This window comes from Mesoplodon mirus (assembly GCF_964341445.2).
Source record: "Mesoplodon mirus genome assembly, chromosome: 1".
Lineage (NCBI taxonomy): Eukaryota > Metazoa > Chordata > Mammalia > Artiodactyla > Ziphiidae > Mesoplodon > Mesoplodon mirus.
In genome coordinates, this window is record NC_138976.1 from 1,118,811 (window position 1) to 1,142,070 (window position 23,260).

The window sequence follows — 23,260 nt, forward strand, 5'->3', positions numbered from 1 at the left end:
CCTTGGCCTGGGTTCAAGGGCAGGGTCCCTGGCCTGCCCAGACTGAGCCGGAGACTGTTGGCTCCCCGGAGAGGAGGGGAGGGGAGGGGAGGGGATGGTGCAGCTGAGGGCTGGATGCTCGTTCTGGAACCTTCCAAGTGAGAGAAGCGGGGATGGCACGAATGTGTCTACGTAGGAGGGGCTTCGCACACGCTCCCCAGGGCCCACGGCCCACTCTCAGGCATGTCTGGAGGATTAATTCCCCCACCCCAACCCCCGCCCCGGTACTTTTGCCATCTTGTGAGAAGAGAGGCCAGGATGGTGTCCCGGCGGTTAGCGGCCGCCCACAGCAGTACATTCAGAGCCATATAAACAGGCTTCCAGGGGCTGGAGGGCTCGCTCACCCCTGGGTCCCCGCGCAGGTGTGCTGGTGTGCAGACCTCTGCGAGGATGAGGGGTGTGCTGCTGGCCGCCCTTCTGGCTTTGGTCTTGGTGCCCGGGGCCCGGGCCGCGTGGCTGGGGAGGCTGGATCCTCGGCAGGTGACAGCCCTCTTGTGCCAGCACATGCCTTGGGGCCGCACGGCCTCTGGGTTCCCCAGGGCCAGCCCAGACCACGGGGGCTGTGGGTGGATGGGCTAGCCTGCGCCAGGGCCCCCAGATCAAGAGGATGGGCCAGGGCTGGAGGGACAGGCCCCCTCACCCAGTCCTCCTCCATCAGCTCCTGGGGTCCTGGTACATTCTCGCCATGGCCTCGGGGGAGAAGGACTTTGTGGTGGAGAAGGACACAAAGAACATCGAGGGGGTCGTGGTGACCCTCACGCCAGAGAACACCCTGAAGATGCTGTCCTCCCGGCACTGGTGCGTGGGGCTGGGGTCTGGACGGCGGGCCCCACCCTCACCTCCCTCCGTGCTGGGCTCTGCTCTGAGCGCCACCCTCTGCCTGGCGTCTGGGGTCTGCATCCCTGGACTCCTGGCTGGGGCGCCCCTGGGTGGGACTCACGCCTTCTCCACCGGGGCCGGGCACAGCTTCTGACCTCCCCGCCTGCTGTTCCACGACCTTGGTTAGCTTGGCAGGGTCTCTGGTCAGCGGGAGAGGCCCCTTCTTTGCTTAAGGTCCTCCTGAGCTGCTACTTAAGGTGGGTCCGTGCATCTGTGGCTTCGAGCCCCTGGTTCTCTCGGAAAATGAATCCTCCAGAAGATGTGGTCACTGAGGTCATTTATCAGACAGGACTTGTGGTGTCAGGCTGAGCCTTGGCTGATTTTGGCCAGTGGAGCAGACCCCACGCACACCTTGGGGCAAGGGATGCTGGAAGGAGGGGTTGTGCTGTTGGGGGACCTTGCTGCCTGGGACGCCTGGGGGGAGCCAGGCAGGGGGCGGGGGGCATGGCGTGCTGGGGGAGGTGTCGTTCTAGCATCCCCACCTTTCACGTGGGGAAGGCCAGGCAGTCATCAGCTGGTGGTGCACCACGGGCATTCCCACCCTGAATCTGGACTGTCACACGGCCTGACCAGCCACGCAGACCCCGGCCTTAGAGGAAAACTTTCTCCCCTGCTCCCCGAGGCACCCTCACTCCCTTCAGGAGATGGCAGGGCTGCCGTCCACCTGGGCCAGCCTGGCCGAGGACGAGCAAGGACAGAGGAGGTCTGTGCTGGGGTGGGGGCCCCTCTGTGTTGGGTGAACACGGGGTCACACGTGGCGTGGGTGGCAGCCCCAAAGCCACATGGCTCCGTGAGTCCTGATGAGGCTGGTGGGAAAACATCTGAATATGGAAACCTGGCCTCTGGAGAGCGCTGGGCCCTGTGGAACAGCCGTGGACGGGGAGAGGACCACGGCAATTGCAGGGGAGGGGGGTCTCTGACGCTCTTTCTGGCACCTGCTTGCGGTTGTGGTTGGTGAGTGGCCTTGCTCTGAGCCCTGTCAAGGTGCCTCTGTCTGAGGACCTCGGCCAGCCCGTCTGCAGGACTCAAACTCAGACCAGGGCTTACAGGACAGGCAAGCAGCCGTTTCATTTTGTTATTTAATGTGAACTTCATTTGCCGGATTTTGAACAGGAAACACATTTGCGTGCTTCAAAAAATCAGAGTGCCCTGGGAATTCCCTGGCGGTCCAGTGGTTGGCACTCGGCGCTTTCACTGCCGAGGGCATGGGTTCGATCCCTGGTTGGGGAACTAAGATTTTGTAAGCCACGTGGCACAGCCAAAAGAAAAATCAGAATCCCCAGGGGTGGAAAACAGGGGTCTTTCCTCCCCCACCTCAGCCAGTGGCCCCCTCCCCACAGGTGGCCCACGGTTTTGATCTGCTGCAGCTCCTCAAGGGCCTTCAGGCACATGCAAGCACACACGTGTCATTTAAACACGAGGGCCAAATACCGTTCCGCGTCAGTCCCCGGGGTCTCTCCCCTCTTTTTTTTTAAAATAAATTTATTTATTTCATTTATTTTATTTTTGGCTGCGTTGGGTCTTCGTTGCAGTGCACAGGCTTCTCACTGTGGTGGCTTCTCTTGTGGCAGAGCATGGGCTCTAGGTGCGCGGGCTTCAGTACTTGTGGTTCGCAGGCTCCGTAGTTGTGGCTCTCGGGCTCTAGAGCGCAGGCTCAGTAGTTGTGGTGCACGGGCTTAGTTGCTCCGTGGCATGTGGGATCTTCCCGGATCAGGGCTCAAATCTGTGTCCCCTGCATTGGCAGGTGGATTCTTAACCACTGCGCCACCGGGGAATCTGCCCTCTTTTGAAACATTTAAAATTTTATTCTCTTTTGTCTTTATTAAAGTTTTAAAAGACTGTGGTAAAATAAACATAACATAAAATTTACCATTTTAAGTGTAGAGTTCAGGGGCATTAAGTCCATTCACATCGTTGTGCAACCATCACCAGGACTTTCTTTTTTTTTTTAATTAATTAATTTATTTTTGGCTGCGTCAGGTCTTTGTTGCGGCACACGGGACTTTTCATTGAGGCCTGTGGGCTTAGTTGCACGGTAGCATGTGGGATCTTAGTTCTCCGACCAGGGATCGAACCCGTGTACCCTGCATTGAGAGGTAGATTCTTAACCACTGGGCCACCAGGGAAGTCCCTCCAGGACTTTCTCATCTTCCTAAACTGAAGCTCTGTCCCCACTAAATACTCACTTCTCCTCCCCTCCCCCAGCCCCAGGCCCTACCACCTACTTCCTGTGGATTTGACTTCTCTAGGGCCTCATCTGGGGGGAGTCCTACATTTGTCCTGCATCTGACTTATTTCATGAAACATAACGGACTCCAGGTTCATCCAGTTTGCAGCCTGTGTCGGGATTTTCTTCTTTTTTAAGGCTGAGTAATATTCCGTCGTATGGATGGACCACATCTTGTTCCCATTCATCTGTCAGTGGACACTTGGGTTGCTTCCAGCTTTTGGCTACTGTGAATAACACTGCTGTGAACACGGGTGTGCAAATATCTCTTTGAGATCCTGCTTTCAACTCTTTTGGGGACACACCCAGGTGTGGGATTGTTGGGTCATATGGTAACTCTATGTGACATTTTTTGAAGAACTATTTTTTATAGCTGGGTAATACTCTACCGGGCTGTCTTCCAGGGCTCTGCTGATGGGCAGACAGTGGTCTCCAGTCTTTTGCAACTGGAAACACACTTTGGGGCGTGGACCCTGGTGAACTGGCCTCAGAGGGATAAATCCCTAGGAGCCGAAGTACGTCTGTCCTTCTGGCGAGGTTGCTTCATGTCACACGAGGCGGGTCCCCCGAGCTGGTGCCAGCATGGGGCATTTGCTCCCTCTGTGCTCTGATAGGCGACAAACTGCCCCACGTTAGTTTTTGATTCTTTCTCTGATCACGAGGGAGTGAGACGTCTCGGTACCTGTTCCTTCTGTGTTTCCTTCCCAGCCCAACATCTGTTCATATCTTTTGCATATTTTTCCCTCTGGTGGGTTTTTATTGACCTGCAAGAACCCTTAAGTATTAGGGATTTTAGCCACTGTCTGCGATAGAGTTAGATGCAAATATATTTCCCATTTTGTCATTTTTCTTATACCACCGAGGAGCTGTTGATAGGAAGGGCTCTTTTCGTTTTTGTGCAGGTGTAAACACCTGACTTCTTTCAGGGCTTCTGGGTTTCATGTTCAGAAGCCTTTCTGTCTCCCTGGAGCTAAGAGGGCCTCTGATCTCTGACCTGCTCGGAGCTGAGCCTGGGGATGCGCGAGCTGTGACCGTCGCTGAAGGGCCCAGTTGCCCAGCTCCACTCACCCAGGGGTCCCTCTTCCTCCACTGACTGAGATGCACTTTGTCTCACGCTAACCTCCTCTGCTTTTTGCTTTATTTTCGGGCTTTCTATTCTGTTCCTTTGATTTGTCTATTCCTGTGCCAAGTCCCATTGTTTTCCCTCTTGGGGCCCCACAATACGCCTTGTCAGTTTACTGGCTTGTTTTTTCTGGTTACACTTCCTTTTAGGTTTTTCCTTGCTATTCCTGTGTCTTGCATGGAACTGGGCCGTGAGGTGGTCTTGCTGCACTTACAGAAGTGGGTCTGCTCATTTTGCGGACTGGCGGCTTAGGGAATTTGGCCCCTTTTGGTGTTGAGTCTCTTTATCCAAAACTGCAGACCTGGGGCTTCCCTGGTGGTGCAGTGGTTAAGAATCCACCTGCCAATGCAGGAGACACGGATCGAGTCCTGGTCCGGGAAGAGCCCACATGCCACAGAGCAACTAAGCCCGTGCGCCACAACTACTGAGCCTGCGCTCTAGAGCCCACAAGCCACAACTACTGAGCCTGTGTGCCACAACTACTGAAGCCCGCACGCCTAGAGCCCGTGCTCGGCAACAAGAGAAGCCACCGCAGTGAGAAGCCTGCGCGCCGCAACGAAGAGTAGCCCCCACTTGACGCAACTAGAGAAAGCCTGCATGCAGCAACGAAGACCCAACGCAGCCAGAAATTTAAAAAACAAATACATTAATTAATTAACAACAACAAAAACAAAACAACACAAAACTGAAGACCCCCTGTTTGTCTCACGCTCCCTTTGTGCCCCCAGCAGCGATACAAAACTTCTAAGTTTTCTCCGTGCGGTTCTGGCAGAGTGGGTCTCTGGGGAGGTGACGGGGCAGATTCGCATTCTGCAGGTGCCGAGCCGGCCCGTTTCCCTGACGGGTTCGTTTCGGTCAAGAGCAGGGTTTCTGGGTAACTTGGGCCACCGAGTAGGGGGGCGGAATCCCCTCTGCAGCCACGCTGGCCCCTGGCCGGGTCTGGGTGGCCAAACCTGTCTTCTCTTGTCCTGCATACGGACCCTGGGTGATGACAGATCCTTTTCTTTTCCAGGCTGGAGAGATGCCACCTGCATGCTGTGGAACTGGTGAAACAAAATTCCAGATGGGTTTTCGGGAATCCCTGTAAGGATGCCGGCCACGGTGGTCCGGATTCCGGGCAGGCTCCATTTCCCTGACCGTCATCGGGGCCGGGGTCTGCCCCTGGCAGCCCTGGGCCCCCTGCCCCTGCAGGCAGGGTCAGCATGCAGGAAGGGATGGGGAGGGGGCGACTCCACCCCAGGCTTCAGTGGCGTTCTCCCCCGGGAAGTGAAAGGTCCTCACTTTGTCAGAGGCTTGGCGCCAGTCCTGAGGACAGAGGACCCGACGGCGTCGGGCAGACTCGGCTGGGACCCCAGGCCTCCCGCTGTGGTGTGCGGGGGCGGGGGGCAGCTGGCACTCTTACCCCGCGGGGACAGGATTGCGGGAGGGCGCCCCAAGATGAGCTGGGACTCACCTGCTGTCCATCAGCCACTGCAAGCCTCTGTGTGCCGGAGCCGGGTGGGGGTCAGGGACCAGAGGGACGGAGCTGGGCAGCTCTCGGCCTGCTGGGGGGCCCCCTACGAGGTCTGACCCCACCCCGGCGGCACCTGTCTCCTAGCCCTGGGTGTGCTGGAGTACCGGGTGCTGGGCACCAACTTCAGGGACTATGCCATAGTGCTCACACAGCTGGAGCTCCAGGACGAGGCCTTCAGCACCGTGGAGCTGTACAGTGAGTACGGCCGCGGGTCCCTGCCGTGCTGGTCCAGGCCTTGAAAGAGCCCAGCGGGCTGGCGGCCGCTCCGCTCCATCACTCATCCCTGCGTGAAATTCCCACCGGGGCCCCGAGCCTTCCTTCCCTGTCGCCCCCTCCCTGCACTTGTCCTCTGTGGGAGACGTGACCCTGCCTGGAGGGAGGGACGGGGTGGGAGCTGCACGTGATAAAGGGCCTTGGGTTCAGAAGAGCGCAGGGTCCCAGGCATCTGTCTGGTTCCTGCTGCGGACCCCCTGCCCGCCCCCATCCCCCAGCCCGGCTCTCAGGGGGCACCTCCCCTGCAGGCCGGACGGAGCTGGCCAGCCAGGAGGCCATGGACCTCTTCACCAAGTGGAGCGAGGGCCTGGGCTTCTTGTCCCAACAGCAGGCCAAGCTGCAGAAGGACCGTGAGTGTCACCGTACCTGACGCCACCGTGTGCTGAGGGGCACGGACCGTGGGGCCATTTGCTGGCTTCCGCTGCGCTTGGGGACCCTCCAGGCCTCAGGGAGTCAGGCAGGGCTCGGGGTCTTCAAGGAGTCACCTAGTCCCCGCCCAAAGTCAGACCTGTGGGGATGGCCCCCGTCTTGGGGGTGGGGGGCTGTGTGCAGGGGCCGGCAGGGCCCCGGGTGCTAGCGGCCACAGTCTGTCTCAGGCGCCCGGCTGGGCAGGGAGACCCGCCCCGTCCTCACCGCCGTCTCGCTTTCCTCCCCCAGTCACCTGTGCACGCAAGGTCTTCCAGGTAAGCGGCCTTCCCCAGCGTCCCTGAGCTCCTGTGTGGTGGGAGGAGTCTGGGGGCCCTGGGGGCCCCTCCATCCCAGTGGCTCTACCACCGCCGTGCAGGGCTGGGGGCTTGGGGGAGCCAATGCTTCTCTGGGCGAGCCCGGGGTCCCCCAATGTTCCTCTTGGTTTTCAGTGAATGCTGCAGCCCCCAGGGGACCGGAGGAGGCTGGCCAGACGCTACCCTCCCTGCTCAGCCTCCCGGGTGCTGGGCTTTGGGCCGGCTGCTCCCAGGGGCTCTCGACGCAGATTCAAATAAAGCGGTTCCACAAACCTGTGCCATGCCTCTCGCCTGTGTCCAAGCAGGGCCCTGGGCTGAGAGCAGACAGAAGAGCCGACAGGGAGCTGCCTCCTCGGGGCCGGGTGGCTGCAGGGAGAGGAGGATGGGCGGGGTGGGCTTGTCAAGGGCTGAGCACAGAGCCAGCCTGGGGACGAGAGTGCGGGCCTGCAGCCCTGTCTCTCCCCAGCGTCCCTCTGGCCCGGAGGTGGGAGCTGGGCTGGAGGCAGCTGCTCCTCCCACCGGGCTCACGGTGGCCCTGGGCAGGCAGGAGGCTGGTCCGCTCAATTTGGAGGAAGACCATGTGATCTGGATGAAGTGTGGGCAGGGCGCTGGGCTGGGATGCCCAGGGTGTGAAAGATTGGCTTTTCCTGGCTGGAGCTCTTGGATGGGGGGTGGGTCAGGGACCCCAGAGGGCTCGAGCCTGTCGGCCCTCCTGTGTCCTGAAGTCCTGGCAGAGCACAAGCCGTCAGGGGAGGTGGGCTGGGAGCAGGGTGGGGACTGCCTCTCACTTGAGGTGAGGTCAGGTGCACACACGCTGCCACGCTCTTCAAACACACGCATGAGCACATATGCAAACACGTCGGTAGCTTCTAAGGGCATCGAGACGGCAGCCCCCGCGTCAGCGCCGGCACCATCTGAGCCCCGTCTTCACGTCCTTCACTTTTCGTCCCTGTGAAGTGACTCAATGACACGTTCCGACCTTTGCCTCTCTCCCTGGGGGGCTAGGACAGGAGGCCCAGGAGCCTTCCTGCCAGGTGCAATGGCTCTAGGGGACATGTGGTGACCGGAGGCCCAGAAGCTGACCTGGGGAACATCATGGTCTCCATCTTTGGGGCATCCCGGGACAGCAGCTGTGGCGCTCCGAGGGCCAAGGGTAGGGCTGGCCCTCCATGCGGGGAGGGAGGGCCCCAAGCTCCCTACCCCCTATTGGCCCACCAGGCTGGCTCGCAGCTGCAGGCTGGCTGGACACCCACTCAGGGCTGGTGGGCTGGGACATTTAAGCGTGGCGTCCAGCGGGCAGCTGGGAGGAGGGCCAGGATGGGGCCAGGCTGGCTGTTGCCTGTGCTGGTCCTGGTGCCAGGGCTGCCTGGGGGGTCCCCGGCGCAGGAGCAGCTCCCCAGGGAGTCCCACAACCTCAACTGGGGCAAGGTGAGTCTCGTGCCCCTAGCCCACCGGCCGGGCGCCAGGGCCAGGGTGGGCAGGGGCCGCAGGAAGAGGGGTCCCTGGACATCTTGGCAGAGCCGCCAGAATCCGCTGGACGGGCTTTCAGGGGGCTCCGGCACAGGCTTCTCTTGGCCCCGTGGGGCAGCCGACGGCCTCTTTTGGGGGCAGGCTGGGGCTTCAAAACTCAGCTGACGGCCGTGGGCCACATGCCAGGAGCCCCGAGGAGGGGCCGTAGCAGAGGCCCCCAGACAGGCGCAGCCTGAGGTGGCCCGGAGGTGCCAGGTGGGCAGAGGGGAGGCAGCACGAGCAGGACACGTCCTGGAATAGTGAGGCCGCTGGCCGGGTGGAAGGTTCCTGTGGGGGCGGCCATGGGCACAGGCTGAGCAGACGGGGGGCGTCTGGGAGGGGCTTTGCTGCAGGGAGAGCAGTGGGACGGGGTGCGGGGGCCAGCTGGGGGGGAAGGGGCCCCCACGAGGCCCACGTGGGCAGGAAGCTCTGACACCCGGTGCCCAGGGCCCTGCCTGGTGCCGCCTCGGGCCCTAGAGCAGCCGGGCATCTGCATCCTCAGCCTGGGGTGGCAGCGGGGGCCCCGAGGCAGGGGCCGTGCCAGCCTGTGGGTGCTGGACGTGCCCTGGGCCTCAGGCTCGGGCCACCTGTCCTGTGGGTTCTCTGGGACCTGGGCTGGGGGCCAAGCCCGTGCGGCAGCCCAGACCCCGTGCTCCCAGCACCCCCTCCTCAGTTTTCAGGGTTCTGGTACATCCTAGCCATTGCCTCTGACACGCCGGGGCTGCTGCCGGGCGGAGACAAGAGGAAGCTGGGGGCGTCCATAGTGAAGGTTCACAAAAGGGACCAGCTGAAGCTGGTCCTCGTCTTTAACCGGTGAGTGGACCAGCGCACGGGTCCCAGCACATCCTTTGCAAACGCCTGAGCCCAGGGAGGGGAAAGGGAGCCGGGGGGTGGGGGCGGGGACCAGGCCCGTGGGTCAGTCTGGAAATCCCACAAGGACTGTCCCCGAAACCCCAATACCCATCACTCTCTGCCCCTAAAACTCAAACGGCTGCTTTTGGGAGAGGCTCCCACAGTCCCCCAGGGGCTCAGCGGGCAGAGGGTGTTTGGAGTATTTCCCCTGAGCTGTGGGACCGGCCCGGGTCCACGCTGGAAAGTCCCAGGGCAGCAGAGCCCAGAAGGGGCTCCCTGGCCCCGAGCTCACAGCCTACCTTCCCCCAGGTCACAGGGGTGCCAGGCACACTCACTGATCCTGCGGAAAGACAGGAAGAGGGCTGTGTTCAGGAACACCTGTGCGTAACTGCTGGGCCCTCGGGAGAGCAGGGGGAGGGGTGTCCAGGGCTTCCTGGCCACCGGGACCCAGGGTTGGGCTACCGACCACACTGGCCCCAGCTGTCCTCCCCCCAGAACATGGGCCGGTGGGGATGAACACCCAGGACACGTGGTCAGGCCACCGTGGCCCAGAGCCGACGTGGCAGGCGTGTGCCCAGGGGCCTGGGTGGAGGGGACTCTGCAGCCCTTCCAGACACTCCCGCCGTGCAGGCGGAAGGGGTCGGGGGTCGGGGCCCACCGTCCAGGCGCGAGCAGGCGACTCTGTGCTTCTCTTCCCGTCCAGTGAAGGGGGTGGCGGGCTTCCATGTGCTGACCACTGACTACAAGGACAGCGTGGTCTACCTGCGCCTGGGCCGGGCGGGCCGGACCACCAAGACCCTGCTGCTCCTCAGTGAGTCCAGTGGCCTGGCGTGCGGGGCAGAGAGTGGGGGCTGAGCGGGCGTCGTGACAGACACCCAGACCAGTGGCCACACGATGGGCACGCACCCCTCAGTCCAGGGTGCCAGCCTGTGGGGCCTGGTGGTTTGCAAACGGCCGCCTTCTCGCTGTGTCCTCACACAGGGGTTGGGGCGGTGCTCTGGTCTCATCCTCTTCTGGTAAGGGCACAGATTCCATCATGAGGGCCCCACGCTCACGACCTCAGCCACCCCGATCACCTCCCAAGGCCTCCTATGACCACCCCGTTGGGGACACACACACGTAGCCCACAGTGGCCAGTCACGGCCCATGGGGTGTGGCCTGGCAGGAGGGGTGAAGTGGGGAGGTAAGGCTGGCCGAGGATGTGAGCGGAGGGAAGGAGGGAGGGAGGGCAGAGCGCGGGACCCTTTGCGTGGAGACCATGCGGGAGGGTCTGGGAGGTACCCACAGGGACGAGTGGGGAGGCCATTGCAGGGGGGGTCAGAAAGCCAGAGGCCGGGAGGGGCGGGCTGTCCATGTGGATGCAGAGGCCCCCAGGCTGACAGTAGGACTGGGGGGCAGGAGGTGAACCAGGAAGAGGTTCTGCCCCGGGTTGGGTGGGTGGTACAGAGAGGGTGGGAGGGGGTCCTGGGGCGTCTCCGTTGGGGTGGGCCCGTCCAGGGATGCAGCGGGAGGGGCAGCGGCCAGACTGGCCAGAAGGAACTAGAGGGCCCTGCGTGGTGACCCTGCGTGGTGACCCCACCTCCCAAGGCTCTCTGGGGACCCGCCCTGGCCGACACTTCCTGTCACCCACCAGTGGCCACCTGCCCCTGAGCGCACGCAGCTTGCTTGTCTGTCCCAAAGCCTGCGGGCGTTCCGGTGCTGGGGGGCAGGTGCAACCTCACATGGCTGATGCCGCGACTCCACTTCCCCACTGCAGGCAGACAGAGCACAGCCAGCTTCCTGAGTATGAGAAAGTTCATGGATGTGTGTGAGGCTTTGGAGCTCACCCGCAGTGTGACAGTTCTCCTGAAAGATGGTAAAGTGCGGCCGCCAGCGCTCGGGCTCGGGCAGCACCGCCCCCAGCCCCGTGCCTGTCCCGCTGGGGCGCTGACTCCCGTGGGGGACGGAGAGGTGGAGCGGTGACCAGGGCACTTGTTAAAGATCGGAAGCCACCGTGAAGGCACGGCCACGTGTGCGAGCCCACGGCACCCAGAGCACAAATGCTGCCTTGGCCACGTCTCTGCCGTGTGGCTGGGGGTCGGGGCTGCACGGCTTTGCCCTCTGCGGTGCCTGAGGCCCCCGGGGGGGCCAGCCCCCCACCCCCTCACTGCCTCTTTCTTCTCCCACAGCTTCCTGTGCACACACCATCCTGCCGTGAGAGTGAGCTGCCACCCACCTGCTCTTCCCTTTGAGGCTCGACTTGTGGTCCACCTAGACTGCAGGAGCGTTGTTCCAAATTGCAGGCCTTCACATCCAACTGGTTGTTGAGAGGGGTCTGGGGACCCCAGGCCTCTGATGGTGTGGAACCCGGGGCCCGTGGCTGTAGCCCAGCAGGGTCCTTTACGATCACTGAGGGATGGGGTGAGGGGCACTTGCTGACCAGGCAGGGGATGCGAAGCCAGGCCCCTTCGGCCTGTGTCCTCTGGATTACGTGGCAAAAAAAGGTGCGGCTGGGCCTTTTCTGCTGCAAAATAGACCACGGGTCCCGTGTAACGTGCCACGTGCTTTCTCTGCAGTGAGTCTCTGCCACCGTCCTCCGCGTCCCGTGACTCCCTACACTGTCTCAGGAAGCCGTGCGCTTATACGCACCACACGCATGTCGCGGGCATCGTGCTGGCTGCTGGGGAGAGAGCAGTGGGCACACAGGCAGCCATGGTTCTCTCTTTAGGAGAGGCGGACGCTGACTCAGTCATCCAAGCACACAGTCGTAGACCCTCAGGAATACGTCCAGAGGTGTCAAGTGCGCACCACGGCAGGCCTGGCTCATTCCAGGTCGGGAGGAGGGATCAGGGAGAGCTTCTTGGAGGAAGTGACCTTTGAGCTGAGAAATGAAAGGCGGTGCGGGTTGAGAAAGTTATGGTGAGGCTGAGAGGGAGCAGGCCCTCCCTGGAAGAGGAAACAGTCTGAAAAAGCCCAGAGTGGTGGAGATGGAGGGGAGGGCGTGGGTGCAGGGCCGGGGCTGAGCTTGGAGCAGCTCAGGGATGCCCGGATGCAGGTGTCCTGAGGGAGTGGGCGTCTAGAGCAGAGGTCAAGGTGGGAGACAGATATTTTGGAGTGACTGATATTTATTTGGTGACGGAGGCTGCACACAGATGAGCTCACCTAAGGAGAAAACAACAGGATTGAATCAGTCAGCCCCTGCTGCTTAACAAACAGCCACACAAATGTATTTTTATTATTTTATTTTTTTGGCCACGCCGCATGGCTTGTGAGCTCTTAGTTCCCTAACCAGGGATTGAACCCGGGATTCACTTGGGCAGTGAAAGTGCCGAGTCCTAACCACGGGACCACCAGGGAATTCCCCCATACAAGTGTATTTAGCTTCCCTGCCTGGGGCTCAGCTTGGGATTGGCTGCTGCAGGCTGGGCCCGGCTGTGGAGCTCAGCTGCATGTGTTCGGGCAGTTTTGTGTCGGCAGGAGGTGGGTCGGTTTGGGCCGGTTCTGCTCCCCTTGTGCTTCAGCTGTGGCGCTTGTCTCGTGTCCGTGATGGAGGCACACAGGCCGGGAAGGCACAGGGGCCCTTTGAAGGCTCAGAACGGGCACAGCGTCACTTTGCCTCATCCCCTGAGTCACTGCCTGGTCCTCACTCTCGGCCACAGCAGCTCACATCAGGGGTCTTCGTCCCACCTTGCGTCTCAGGTCCCCTGAGTCTCCTGTAACTGGGGTGCTGGAAAGTGGACCCTTGTGGTCTGCGTCCTGCAGGGGCTCCGCTACATCACAGACCTTCCAGCTAAACAAGAAGTGGCCCCAGCCCAGGGGTCAGCATCCCCAGTGGACCAAGAGTGGATGACGGCCTGGGAACTCCCATCCAGGAAGGAGGAGGGGCGGCCCCCTCTGGGGGTGGGTGTCCCTGAAGCACTGGCTCTGCGGCTCCAGTGTGTTGATCTCTTGTCTCTGTCCTCTGAGACGCTTCCGTTTCACGTGTTCACTTGCTCCGGCCACGTCTGAAGGAGGCGTCGGGACACATGCCATGTGTGCAAGGCGCTCAGCCCATCTCCTGCCTGGATAAGTCGCCCCGCGGCAGCCGCACCCCCATCTCAGCCACGCGGGGCTTCTGACACTTGGAGGGTTTTCTGTACATTTGACTCCAATGTACTCCAGGTGCCCAGGGCCGCACCCAGGTTCCCTTAGGAAACGTACCTCTTTCTCCAGGTTTGAGGATTAGAATTTGGGGGCTCTCAGCCTCGAGCATCCTAGAGGCCCTTGTGTGCACCTCGAGGACCTCCCTGGCAACTTAATTCTTCCAGAGGTCCAGCAAAAACATCGCACCCCAGTCTTGATTTGGTCTGTACCCTGAGGACGTGTCTCACTGCGGCGCGGGGATTGAGTTTTGTTGCCTGTCTGCATTTTAACAGCCACGTCCTAGATTTGATCCCCGGCCAGCCTCAACCCTCCTGTGGGGTTTACTCTGAGATTAGAGTCCCTCAGATCCTGGGGGACCCCTGCCCACCCTTCCCATGTGGAGCCCATCCCTCTGGGCCTCCCCACAAGGGCACAGGTGTGCACACACACCACACACTCACACGCTGACTGCCCTGCTGGGGGTCAGAGCGGAGTGCATATGGGGGAGGTGAGGGGGTGAGAAGGAGGTTGGGGGCAGCTCTGCCACAGGGCAGGGATATTGACCCCCTAGCAACATGCCTGGTCCCATAGCACGGGGAGGGGAGAGATGCCAGGCTGATGGCAGGGGGTCTCCAGGGTGCCCAGGGGCTTCCCGGCCTGGGCTACCCCTAGAGCTGCCTGGAGAAGACAGGGTCTGGGGCCCTGTGTCCACCACTCTGGGCACCAGGGACTAGGATGAGACCTACCCCTACTCTGGAGGGGCTGCACGAGAGGAGGCCTCAGCTTACTTCTCTGCAAAGTGGGTGCACAGACGGGGTGATCCCTAGGGTCTCATAAACTTACAGAAGAGTCTGCTGGCCTTGGTTCTCCATCCCTGACCCACTGTGCTCTGAGTCCTTGGAAAATGCTTTCTACCCCCTGAGGTCCTTCTGAGCAGGGTGCATCCGGGGACTTGGGGGACTGGGGACCTGGGGGTGCAGAAGGTGGCAGAGACTGGACCACTCATCGGGGACCAGGGACAAGACCCTTCTTGTTGGCGCCTGGGGTTCCTCATTTGGAAGTGGGTTGAGTCACTGCCCTGGTTGGGATGAGGAGGCCTCCGGGGTGAACTGGACACCAGGACAGTGGAGGGAAGGAGGGGAGCAAGAGAGCCTCTGAGGTCCCTCTCATCCCCCAGGAGCCGGCAGGTCCTGCTCCTTTGCCCCCTCGGCCCTGGTGGAACCACTGCCTTGAGGACCCCCAACAAGTTCCGTGGTTAGTTTTCTGGTCTCCTGCCTGGGGCTGCAGTTCCGGGGCTGACCACCGGGGGGCGGGCTGCGCGCACTCTACTGGATGGAGGAACTGGAGCAGGGAAGGGACACCCGGGGTCATTCTGGGCGTCCCCCTGCCGCGGATCCAACAGGCACCTTTTATTGTTAGCCTCCAGGCCCACAGTGGGAGCTGCTTAGAGGCGGGAGGGGGCTCTGAGACCCTCTATAGATCATTCAGCTACTGTCCCCCCTGCACTCACCCTGAGCAGGGGCCCTGTTAGGCCTGGGGGCAGTGCTGACATGACAGGTGGCCCCTGCCCTCCAGGAGCTCACAGCCTGGAGGGGCAGATGGACAAGAGCAGGAAAGCAAATCCACGTGAGAGAGAAGAGCAAGTGCTCTAGGGAAATGAGTCAGGGTCCTGGAAGGAGGGCCAGGAGCCCCTGGGGGTCTAAAAGGCTCCCTGGTGACATTGATGCTGGGACCAGAAAGACAAGAGCAGCGAGCCCTGCACACTCAGTGAGCAGTGCGCTGGGGGGGTGGGGGGAGCTCAAAGGTGCAGAGACTCGGAGGCAGAAGAGAATTTGGCCGGAGAGCAGGCGAGACAGGAGCCAGTGTGGCTGGAGAGAGCTGGGAGCAGGGGAGGGGAGGTGGGGGGATGCGGGCGGCAGGGCCAGACCCGGGCTGGAAGGACGTCCTGGTGTCTGTGCCACGCGACAGCTTACAAGGACAGACACTGACCCTCTCAGTGTCTGTGACCAGGAGGCAGGCTCAGCTCAGCTCGGAGCCTCTGCCCCGAGGTCCCCCAGGAGGCTGGGCTGTGGTCTCAGCTGAGGCTCAGTCAGGGTGGGGTCTGTCTCTGAGATCATTCTCGGGTTATTGGCGGGAATCAGTTTGCACGGGGGCTCGGATCTCTCCTGTCTGTGGGCCGGGACCCCGTGTCGGGTCTTTGCGCTGCACCCTCTTAGGGCAGCTCGTCAATACCTGATCTTGCTTCTCTAGAACATTGGACCAGAGACAGAGAGACAGAGACAGCGAGAGAGAATGAACACAGGAGGGCGCGAACCAGGCAGAAAGTCACAGACTTTTCATAAACCAGTCTTGGAAACAACCGCCCATCCCTTTTGCCCAATTCTATTCATTTGAACCCGGTCCCAAAGCCCATCCACCCTCAGGGGAGGGATGACACAGTCATGTGTGGCAGAGGCAGGGACGCTGGGAGCCGTCGTGGGGCGGCCCACCCACAGGCCGAGGTGACACAGGACAGGAGGACCTGGAGGGTTGTATGCTATCTAGCACTCATCTATGGAGTAAAGTACATTATTTCATTTTTATTTTTATTTTTATTTTTATTTTATTATTATTTTTTTTTCGGTATGCGGGCCTCTCACTGCTGTGGCCTCTCCCGTTGCGGAGCACAGGCTCCGGACGCACAGGCTCAGCGGCCATGGCTCACGGGCCCAGCTGCTCCGCGGCATGTGGGATCTTCCCAGACTGGGGCACGAACCCATGTCCCCTGCATCGGCAGGCGGACTCTCAACCACTGCGCCACCAGGGAAGCCCTCATTTTTATTTTTTAAAGGTTTTTACTCCAAGGACAATAAATGTAAAATAATGAATTCTAAAGGATTTAAGAATTAACGAAAGAACAAAGTCCTCCCACTCTAGCAGGTGGCGCCCCATTTCCCACCCTCCCCCTCTGTGTGTGCCTGTGCTTTTGCGGGAGTCGGGCAGGGAGGATTTCCCCTGGTGGACACTGGTCAGTCCATCCTCTTCCTCTTTTGCATTTTCTGGGGCCCCGAATCAGAATTTCCGAAGAGCCCCTACTGTGGATGTTGGGTCCATTTCCTATTTTTCTCCCCCATCACTGTGCTGAAGGGAACATCCGCGTCCACACATCTTTGTTTATAACAGATCCCTGGAAGTGGAGCGTCTCGGTCTAAGGCAAACATGATTTTAACGTTGGTCACAGTTTCCAACATCTGAGATCTCCTTGACCACTCTGAGCCTTGTTTGGGAAAGCAGGGGTCCACACTCTGGGGCTGAGACCCCCGGGAGGGCGGCAGAGGCGGGGCTGTGTGGCGGGTGGGCGTGAGCGTATGAGACAAGGTTTGTGCTGGACACACAGGGAGCAGTCCCCAGAGGCTGAGGTTAGGCCGGGAGCAAAGATGGTCGCCCCCTACGTCCCCAGCTTCCAGAGCTCCAGCTCCGACCAGTGACCCTGCCTGCGCCTGGGGAGGACTGTGGGTGTTGAGCTGCAGTGCGGCAGAGCCGGAAGTGCCTCCCCCTGCCCCCAGGAGCTGTTCAAGAAAGTGGTGCCCTACCACTGCCTGGGCTCCATCTGGTCCCAGAGGGACAAGAAAAGCCAGGAGCACCTGGCTTTCACCGTCGTGCCACTGTCACTCAGTTCAACAGTGTGGCCAACTGCATCATCACCACCTGCCTCGGGGACCGGAATGGGACGGCCCGTGCCAGGGCCAGGGTGGTGGAGCACTGATCTGGGGGTGGCCGCGGGATGCTGTGAGAGGGGCAGGGGAAGTCCCTCTCCAGTTTTGGAAACTTCTTGTTCTTGGAGAATTGGGTCTCTGGCTTGCCAGCTGGTCCCTCTGGCTGGGACTTGGCTGCCTCCAGGTTGTTGGGTGGGTGGGTGGGAGGGGACGGTACTTCCTTCCCCAAACCAGCTCAGCCTGTGCCTGCAAAACCACACCCCATGGCTCCTTCTGTCTGCACTGTGCTTCACGGGGAGGGCACCCCACCTGCCCAGGGACAGGGTGCTGCTGGGAATGCTCTTGGCTAAGGGGCCAAAGGGGCTGCCCAGAGGGGCAGGTCTGGGATTCCCCACTCTGCCGCGAGGCCAGGTGCTGCTAACCACAGAGAATCCTGTAGGATTGTTGCCTCTCAGCAACACCTTACACTGGGGTGTAGCTCAAGTCAGCAGTAACTTGTTAGCGTGTGAGAAATCTCAGGGGACTAATGAATTCATAGCGGGTCCTTCCTGACCCCACCTCAGAGGTCTCCCTGTCAAAGGGGGCAAAGTGTCGCTCCCCGGTGTCCCCTGGCAGCCCCTACCCCGTGTCAGAGGTGGGACCCAGGAGACCCCTCCTGAGCGAGCGAAGACAGAGTTCCCTACGCTGTAGGAAAGGGGAAGGCTTTAGCAGGACCTCAGACCCAGCCTGAGGGGCAGGGGCTCCAGGGGGGCTGCGGCAGGGAGAGCAGCTCAGCCAAGGCTCCCCAGAAAGCGGGAGGCCCTTCTGCAGGGAACAAAGAGGTGGCCCCAGCTTCAGGGACGCTCGTGGGGTCGGGCCAGTAACTACGGGAGACGTTATCAACTGCCTCTGTGACTGGCCCTGTTCTAAGTGCTTCGCAGAAGCTGACTCGTGCTGTCCCGCCGGCCACGGGCCCGGGCCACACGCGCGGGCGGGAAGGCAGGACTTCCTGACAGCTGGAAGGGGCTGGCTCGGGAAGGGCCCGAGGACGCGATAGGTGAGCCCAGGAGGCCGGGGCGCGGAGCTCGGCCGAGGGCCGGAGGCGCCACGTGCGCGGTGCAACCTGGAGGGTCCGCTAGAGGGCGCTGCGGCTGCGGCGAACTCGGGGCGGGCGCGGGTTGGGCCTCGCGGGCCGCCGTCTGCGCTATAAAGGGCGTGGCGCGCGGTTGCGCGGCCTTTCCGGGCGACAGGGATGGAGGGGCGTCTGGTGTGTCTGCGTGGCCTCGGGGACGGAGCTCGGGTCCCCGCCCGCCCCAACGCCCGCCGCCGGCCGAGCCCCGACCCCCGCGTCTCTATCGTGGGTCGCGGTGGTCGGATATGCGCCCGGGTCCGTGGGACAGGCGGGCGCAGAGATCCCTTGTGTTGGCGGGGGTGGGTGCGGCGAGGTTCAGGCGCCTCCGCGTAGCATCGTGGGGCTGGGGCTGGGGGCGCCGCGGATTGCTATGCTTTCCGCACCTTCCCGGCTCTGAAGCCTCGAGAACACGGATAGGCAGCAGTAGTTTAATGGGTGAGTGGGGACATTTCATTCAGAAATTGCCCCTCCCCCCTTCAGCGCCACTGCTTTCCCTGCTTGCGACCTTCAGGGAGTCACTTTTTACTCCTAGCCATCTGTTGTTTTGTCTTTAAACGGACAGGTTGTCACTGCTTACTGAGCTCTAAGAGTGAGGCGATTTCCGAATTATAGTGTGTGTGTGTAGTACAGTGGGTGTGAATGCGGTGGCCTCCTTGTGCAAGGGGTGGCTGCATTCATAGCCTGGTCCTTTGATCAGTGCGGCCTGCACTACTGTATTGTGACCTCCAATTTCCACACACCCCAAATTAAACGGAGTAAAACACGGAGGGTACCTGGGTTTGGTGTGTAGACACGTGTAGGCCTGGAGATCAAATGCAGCAAAATAAAGCCTGGGTGAAGGGTGTGGGCTTGTAAGGTTGTTATAAAGCGTGGGTTTCTTTTTTTCTCTAGGGAGTTTGCCTGCTGGGAACTAGGGGCCTGCTGGGGTCTCAGGTGAGTTGACACGTGTGCTGGGACAGGTTTGCGCTGAAGAATAATTTCTGTGCTAGTTGAATGCCTTTTTTGTTACATCCTAAGCACGGGGCCAGGGCATCCATGTGGTCAGGGAATAAAAACTTGAGCTATTTAATCTTCTGTAGGCACTGCCCCTAGAGGCGTTGCAGATGTGGCTGCTGTGCCACATTTGTGTCATTAGGTGGCGGAGAGAAGAGAGGCTTGACTGCCCAGCGTTCTGGCCCGTGGACATCTGGTGATTGATAGTCTGACACTTGACGGTGTGCTGACTGGGGGTGTATGTTTACTGGCAGCCTGAAGCCTATCGTGTAAAAGCACTTTAATTCCCTCCTAGTTCTTGGCTGGCCCTGGGACACGATAGGTTGCTAGGTGTGTGACAGCAGGTAGGAGTGACCCGCTGGTGCAGTGATGAGCAGGAGAGGTAAGTGGGTTTCAGTAAGGCTGAGTTGCTGAAGATTTGTCACATTGGATTAAAAAAGGGTGGTGCTAAAATTTTCCTTTCTAGCGTGAGCTCAACAATACCACCTAAAAATCTGAAATAATTTGACTTATTTTAGGTGGATCCATGGGTAGTTACTCTCTCTTAAAAGAAACTTTATGATGGGTTGTGCAGCCAGAAACTCTAGAAATAAAGTTGCCAGGTTTAAACGTTAGACAATTCCGAAGGCCAGCTGTGCTACCTTACGTGAGGTTTTTGTGAATTCTAGAGAACTGTTTCCCGTGTTGCCTTGTTTAGTGTGCTTTGATCCGTTGATATATCTAGGATCTCACTAGTAGCTGCCTGGGAGAGGGTGCAGAGATTCCTAAGGAGGGCCCTCCTGGCTGCACTGTGATCCCTTGGGTTCATCAAACACCAGCCTACTGCCAGGTGCCGGCATAGGCAGCCCTTTTTAATTTTTGCCTCGGGCTGCCCATCGCGGGTCTGAAAGGTGACAGTGGAAAGGTGAAGGGTTCACGTGTCAGTAGCAGCCTTCACTAGTTCTTTTTTATATATAAATTTATTTATTTTTGGCTGCGTTGGGTCTTCGTTGCTGCACATGGGCTTTCTCGAGGTGCGGCGAGCGGGGGCTCCTCTTCACTGGAGCCACGGGCTCTAGGCACACCGGCTTCAGTAGTTGTGGCTCGTGGGCTCAGTTGCTCTGCGACATGTGGGATCTTCCCGGACCAGGCCTCAAACCCGTGTCCCCTGCATTGGCAGGCGGGTTCTTAACCACTGCGCCACCAGGGAAGCCCAGCCTTCACTGGTTTTAAATACTGGCAACAGTAATAACGGCCACCAGCTTTTCTTGTGCTCTGATTCTGGGCCAACCACTTGTGTTGTTCAGTACAGGAAGGACGGCGGCTGTTGGCCTGTGAACCGGGGCAAGAGCGACCAATCAACACGGTCCGGACCGAGGTGAGAGGCAGTGCTTTTCTGAGCTGCTGCTGGGCGGGTGCGAGGGGACACTGCCCTGCAGATGCCGGACTTGCGGCACCGTGGGTGCAGCAGCCCTGCTGCACCTGTGACGTTGGGGCGGAGAGGAAGCGGCTATTTCTACGCTCAGTGCTCAGAACAGTGGGCACTAAGAATGGTTTGTAGCCGGACATCACCCAGAGCTGCGGGAGGGGCCCCTTGTTTGCACGTGCACTGGCAGTGGGAGCTGTGCGTGGGCCCTTGAAGACTTGGATGTTCTTTTTCTTTACAAAATAAAGCACCTTGTGAGAATTAAATGAGATATGTGAACAGGCATATGGCGAGCTTTGGGCACAATGGGATTGACCAGGAGAGAGTCTCCTTACTGGAAATGAATGTTCTGTTGGTCTGTCTGGCGAGGAGATTTTAGGAATCCTTGGGCAAGTTTGACCTGCATCCCTGGCTGAGGGCCACTGAGCTGGTATCAAGGCCCTGTGGGGCTTCCAGGCCCTGTTCGGAGTAGGACCCTAGGTGGGGATGAGGGGGGCCCAGAACCACTGGTCCACGAGCGCTCGTACTCTGAGGACCTTGAGACGAGTCACTCTGGAAGGAAGGCCAGAGGTTCGCTCCTGGCTTTTGTCCTGTTGGTGAGGCAGGAGCCGGGCCCCTTTGTGGAGCCCCTCGACGGGCCGACCGTGACCTTATAAAAAATGATCATCCAGACCAGGGGTGTCTTGGTCCCCTTGCAGATGGAGGGTGCATTTTGCTGTTTCCTGAAATGTTTAAGTTGGAGGGTTGAACAAAAGCTGTAGGTCAGTGGCTCTCGACTAGGGGCAGTTTGTCCCCCTCCCAGGGCACGTGGCAATTTGTAGGGCAGGAAAGGGATGGGGTGCTGCTGGCATCTAGTTGGTGGGTCCAGGGCTGTGCCTGCATGTCCTGTGGTGCCCAGGACGGCCCCACAGTAAAGCTACAGGGTCCCAAATGCTGATAGGGCCAAGGTTGACAAACCCTGCTATAGAAAATAATTGGGGAGGGATTCATGGATTGGATTCCATTTCTCAGGTCCGTGGGCCCAGGTTGGTCCTATGCAGCTGGTCCGTGGAATAGACCTGCACGTGTGGCTCTTGTCACTCTAGGACTGGCTACAGGACAGGTAAGTTGGGAGCGGGCTGCTTGGCTGGGGGTCTCAGAATTTTTGGACCCTTTAATACAAGCACATGGTATCAATTGTGGGTGTGCTTTGAGGAGAGGTGAGAATGTCCAAGTAGCTGATAGTGAAGAGCCACCGTGGGCAGAACTGGTGGGGTGGCGGGACAGTGGCCTGACCTCAGCCACCTCCCGTTAGACGGTGTGTTGGCAGCAAATTGCCAGGTCTGTGGCTCAGGGCGGCCTGGCTGGATGGCTCTGGCTGCAGCATCTGAAGGCTTGATCGGGCCAGAAAGAAGCACTTCCAAGATGGCATGCTCTGGCCGCTAGCAGGGCCTGAGGCTCCTCACGACGTGACAGTTGGCTTCCTCCAGAGCTAGTGTGACCCAGCCTCAGAGCCAGCCCTGGTGCCCTTGGGAGGGACGGTAGGGTGGGCGGGAGCTGCCTGCACAGCCCGTGTCTGCTTGGTTCCTAATCCACGTTTTGGGGGTGTGCTCTTTACTTTGTTGTTTTTTGTTGTGTTTTTTGTTTTTTTTTTTGAGAATCTTGAACTTTTGGCTACTCTTGGCTGCTACTAAGCAGCTACCAGAGTTTTTGCCCACTTCGTATCGTGCGCTGTGGCTTGTCAACTGGAGTGGGGTTGGGGTGACGGTGTAATTGCCGGAAGCAAGCAGACTTGACGAGCAGAGAGGGTGGCGGGTGGTGGTACATCCGGTAGGTCCACCTTTGAGCCTGGCAGCAGCTGGGTTTCCTGTCCTACTTGGTATAACCTCCCTGGCTGAATCCCCGCTAGAAACTGGGTGGAGTGTTCAGAAGGACGGGGGAGCGGGGCTTGGCTGTCTGGCAGCAGAGGCTGAAGAGGCTTGAGCAGCTGTGTCCTTGCAGTCCAGAAGCCAGTTGCTCTGCTGAGGAGGCTTGACTGTGGTCCAGCCCGTCCAGCACTGGGGGCGTGGCAAGTGGGTCATCTCGGTTTTCTGTCTGCAGATCCTGCCATGAGCCCAGGGCAGCGCCCGCAGTTCTCCAGGAGAGCGCGCCAGAGTGGAGCCGGGGGGTGCGCGACTCAGTACGGGGGCCACGCACGTCCGTCCAGTCTGCCGGCAAGGGCAGCGGCGAGCCGGGGGAAGTCATGGCCTTGGGAATGTCCTCTGATGAAGAAGAACCTGCAGGCTCATAAAATAACTTGTGTGGGGAACGTTGGTGTGCTGAAAAGCAGTTCTGTGTGCTGTTCCCCCTCGGTGTGGATCCGCAGTGCTGGGGCAGCAGCCGCGATACAGAAGTGCGAGCGGAGACCGTCTGGACCCCCCGACTCCAGGGAAACCAGAGGTGACAGCCAGCCCAGTGAAGGGGACGGGAGGAGCTGGGGGCGGGGGTGGCAGCCCAGCAGGCGCCCCTCATCTCGGGTCCCTAATCCTGGCTCCAGTCGGGTGGTCGGGGGAGCTGCAGGGTCTCCCAGGCGAGCAGAGCCCACGGTCCTGAGCTGTTCTTCGCTGTGTTTGGGTCACCTCCCCCCATCCAAGGGGAGAAATCTAGATGAGGTTTAAGAATTGGTGCTTCCAGAACGTGGATCTCATAGCTGAAACCTCGGAAGACATGTTTTCAGCACAAGGTGTTGAAGTGAACGGAAGGATTCAACCCCTTTTCGAGGAGGGCGTCTCCATGTGGGCAGAACTGGAGGAGAAATGGGTCTTGAATAAACTGTCTTGACTTGCATTTCTCTGTCTGA

The 23,260-nt window shown here is 59.9% G+C and overlaps 1 protein-coding gene and 1 long non-coding RNA gene across 7 annotated transcripts; both read left to right on the forward strand.

The window, feature by feature from the left end:
* Nucleotides 1–429: 429 nt before the first annotated feature.
* On the forward strand, nt 430–8,056 carry LOC309801972 (epididymal-specific lipocalin-6-like; the record flags this gene model as incomplete). The annotated part of the gene is made up of 8 exons (XM_082617127.1): nt 430–519; nt 698–837; nt 5,281–5,351; nt 5,866–5,976; nt 6,303–6,404; nt 6,712–6,737; nt 7,243–7,372; nt 7,995–8,056. The coding sequence occupies 8 exons, from the start codon at nt 430–432 to the stop codon at nt 8,054–8,056; spliced, it is 732 nt and encodes a 243-aa protein (XP_082473253.1).
* Nucleotides 8,057–18,159: 10,103 nt separating this feature from the next.
* Nucleotides 18,160–23,247, forward strand: LOC309809008. Of its 6 annotated transcripts, none has more exons than XR_014294790.1 (5): nt 18,160–18,299; nt 18,936–19,423; nt 20,329–20,394; nt 21,454–21,544; nt 22,522–23,247. It is a non-coding gene; the product is annotated as an uncharacterized lncRNA (long non-coding RNA). The 6 variants fall into 6 exon arrangements; XR_014294793.1 differs by having other exon boundaries at nt 18,166–18,479; XR_014294794.1 differs by having other exon boundaries at nt 18,166–18,479; nt 18,936–18,977; nt 20,324–20,394.
* The last annotated feature ends 13 nt before the right edge of the window (nt 23,248–23,260 follow it).